A 3,542-nucleotide genomic window follows, 5' to 3' on the forward strand; every position below is an offset into this window, starting at 1 on the left:
GGGGGGGGGGGGGGGGGGGGGGGGGGGGGGGGGGGGTGGGGGAGGGGGGAGGGGGGGGGGGGGGGGGGGGGGGGGGGGGGGGGGGGGGGGGGGGGGGGGGGGGGGGGGGGGGGTGGGGGGGGGGGGGGGGGGTGGGGGGGGGGGGGGGGGGGGGGGGGGGGGGGGGGGGGGGGGGGGGGGGGGGGTGGGGGGGGGGGGGGGGGGGGGGGGGGTGGGGGGGGGGGGGGGGGGGGGGGGGGGGGGGTGGGGGGGGGGGGGGGGGGGGGGGGGGGGGGGGGGGGGGGGGTGGGGGGGGGGGGGGGGGGGGGGGGGGGGGGGGGGGGGGGGGGTGGGGGGGGGGGGGGGGGGGGGGGGGGGGGGGGGGGGGGGGGGGGGGGGGGGGGGGGGGGGGGGGGGGGGGGGGGGGGGGGGGGGGGGGGGGGGGGGGGGGGGGGGGGGGGGGGGGGGGGGGGGGGGGGGGGGGGGGGGGTGGGGGGGGGGGGGGGGTGGGGAAATCTAGACTGAAAAATTCTCAACAGAGTTGCAAGATCTTCAACAATCTAACGATCAGCTAAAGACGAATTATCAAATAAAGATGCTTCAATCGGAGAGAATATCTAATCAAATTACTAAGATGGAACAAATAAATCTTGAAATAAGCGCGAGAAACTAGTAAATGTTGAAGGTGAAAAAGCAGAGTCTATTCGTCGGTTGGAATCTATATTTGAGGGAGAAATTGAGGAATTAGAAAAAAAAATTCAGAATCAATTGGACATTATTAAAGAGATGGAAACAGAAAAAGAAAGACTAGAGATGAAGCTGACTGAGGCTAAAGAAAAGGATTTGGTCAGGAACAAAAATTACAACAGCCTCTTAGAGGAGTTAGTAAATCTTAAGGAAGAATATTACGAGAAATCAAGTGTGATGGAAAAAAAAAATCTTGAATTAAGTAAGCAACTAGAAAAAGGTGAGCGTGAAAAGGTTGCCTCTATTCATCGGTTAGAATCTGTATTTGAGGAAGATATCGAGGAACTGAAAGAGACAATTGAGAAGCAATTAGAAATTATTAGAGAGATGGAAACAGAAAAAGAAAGACTAGAGATGAAGCTGACTGAGGCTAAAGTCAATGATTTGGTCAGGAATGAAAGGTATAACGGCCTCTTAGAGGAGTTAGTAAGTCTTAAGGAAGAATATTACGATAAGTCAATTGAGATGGAGGAAAAGAATCTTGACTTGAGAGAGCAACTAGAAAGAATTAAGAGTGAAAAAGTGGCCGCTATTCATCGGAAGGAATCTGTATTTAAGAAAGAGATCCAGGAACTGAAAGAAACGTTTGAGAAGCAATATGGGATTATTGGTCAGATGAAAACAGAGAAGGCAGAGGCTGGACCTGGATGCCAACGGACATAAGGAGGAGAAGGAGGTCGTTGGAGGGGCATCTGGTGTTGGTGAATTGCTGGGCCGGCTACAAGCCTCAAAAGGGAATCTCCCTCAAAACAACAACAACAATCTGGAAGAGCAGAAGCTCCTGAAGGAAACTTCTAGGGAAGAGGAGACCAAAAAGGTCCCCTTAGCTCATATGGGAAGAGGCACAACTGGATTCTTTAAAAAAGAAAATCGGTGGACCTGAGTGTCATATCACCTTCCAAGGTGCGAAGGTTAGAGTTAACACCAAGAGGGACTATGAGCAAAAGGGGCACGTGACTGCCGACTTGGATATCCCAAGGAAGTTCCACAGAGCCATTTATGGAGTGGAAGGAAGGAAGCTGGAGGAAATCACCCGGGAGAGTGGTGTCAAATCCATTTGTATGCCACGAAGGGATGACTCCAATAATCTAATAACAATCATTGGCACCATTAAGCAGGTTCAATTAGCAGCCGATCATATCGATAAGCTTCTGAAGAGACACCGTTAAGTGAATACTTGGATCCGCAAATGAATGGAAAAAGAAAACTAAAATGCAAAAAAAAAAAAAAAAAAAAAGAACAAGAAGAAGAAAAACTTCAATTTCAGTTTATTTTGAGAGGGGAAATTAGATTTAGCCGAGTTTTGCAAGGACCAGAACTTAAGGATCTTTAACCTGACTGACCACCCACCTTGAAGAACACTTGGAAGGATTAGCCAGCTTGAGGGATGCAATGCTCAACTATCCAGCTTGAAGGATGCTTGGACCACCCTGGAGGACAACAGGCTATGCAGAGGGAAGAAACCTATCAAATTCTAGTATGCTATGTACCTTGGTGAACGAGTACAAGGCGTCCGTCAAGTGTACAAATGGTCGGATATCTAGATCTATTCCTCTGGATACAACCTTCGCGTAGATCTGGGGAATAATTTAGAAGACTGGCTCTGCAGAGGGAACGAGCTAGGCTTCTTCTAGTATGCACTCTTGTCTTTATAGGTTGACCCAAGATACTTCAGCTGGGGAAGGAAGCTGCGCCTCTTCCTAAGGAGGACAGTCTGGATAGGTGTTCATCAAATGGCTGGTAATGAAGGTTGAAGAGCTGGGATGAGCAGAGTAAGTTTTGGTCCTGACACTTGGTGAGTAGATGCCCTCACAATTTTGTGAAAGGAATAGTATCATCTTTTTCTTCTTTTTTTATATTGGGCTTAAGGTTTTCTTTTTTTAGGTTTAAGGTTTTTTTTAGGTTTAAGGTTTTTTTTAAGCTTAAGGTTTTTTTTAGGCTTAAGGTTTTTGTTTTAGGCTTAGGATTTTTTATTTTAGGTTTAAGGTTTTTTTTTTAGGCTTAAGGACTGGCTATGCAGGTGAAGAACCTCTGATACTGATGAATGAGCGCGTCCCGTTTGGGTGGGGAAAATGATGCTTGGCTTCATGGCCTAGCCTACAATGGCGCTTGGCTTCATTGCCTGGCCAACAATGGCGCTTGGCTTCATCGCCTGGCCCGCTTGGCTTCACTGCCCAGCAAAACAATGGCGCTTGGCTTCACCGCCTGGCCCGCTTGGCTTCACTGCCCAGCCCAACAATGGCGCTTGGCTTCACCGCCTGGCCCGCTTGTCTTCATCGCTCGGCAAAACAATGGTGCTTGGCTTCACCGCCTGGCCCGCTTGGTTTCACTGCCCGGCCCAACAATGGCGCTTGGCTTCACCGCCTGGCCCGCTTGGCTTCATAGCCCGGCCAAACAATGGCGTTGGCTTCACCGCCTGGCCAGCTTGGCTTCACTGCCCGGCCCAACAATGGTGCTTGGCTTCACTGCCTGGCCCGCTTGGCTTCATCGCCCGGCAAAACAATGGCGCTTGGCTTCACCGCCTGGTCCGCTTGGCTTCACTGCCCGGCCCAACAATGGCGCTTGGCTTCACCGCCTGGCCTGCTTGGCTTCATCGCCCGGCCCAACAATGGCGCTTGGCTTCACCGTCTGGCCCGCTTGACTTCACTGCCCGGCAAAATAATGGCACTTGGCTTCACCGCCTGGCCCGCTTGGCTTCATCTCCCGGCAAAACAATGGCGCTTGGCTTCACCGCCTGGCCCGCTTGGCTTCACCGCCTGGCCCGCTTGGCTTCATCTCCCGGCCCAACAATGGCGCTTGGCTTCACCGCCTGGCCC

At 52.6% G+C, this 3,542-nt stretch overlaps 1 protein-coding gene across 1 annotated transcript; it reads left to right on the top strand.

Annotated features, from left to right (window-relative positions):
* The first annotated feature begins 765 nt into the window (after positions 1-765).
* LOC137623621 (coiled-coil domain-containing protein 89-like) lies at positions 766-1,389 on the top strand. The gene has a single exon (XM_068354454.1). The coding sequence runs from the start codon at positions 766-768 to the stop codon at positions 1,387-1,389; it is 624 nt and encodes a 207-aa protein (XP_068210555.1).
* Positions 1,390-3,542: the final 2,153 nt, after the last annotated feature.

This window comes from Palaemon carinicauda, chromosome 30 (assembly GCF_036898095.1).
Source record: "Palaemon carinicauda isolate YSFRI2023 chromosome 30, ASM3689809v2, whole genome shotgun sequence".
Classification (NCBI taxonomy): domain Eukaryota; kingdom Metazoa; phylum Arthropoda; class Malacostraca; order Decapoda; family Palaemonidae; genus Palaemon; species Palaemon carinicauda.

Excerpts from the sequence above, each read along its gene's own strand:
- LOC137623621 (XM_068354454.1), top strand. The coding sequence starts at position 766 with ATGGAAACAGAAAAAGAAAGACTAGAGATGAAGCTGACTGAGGCTAAA.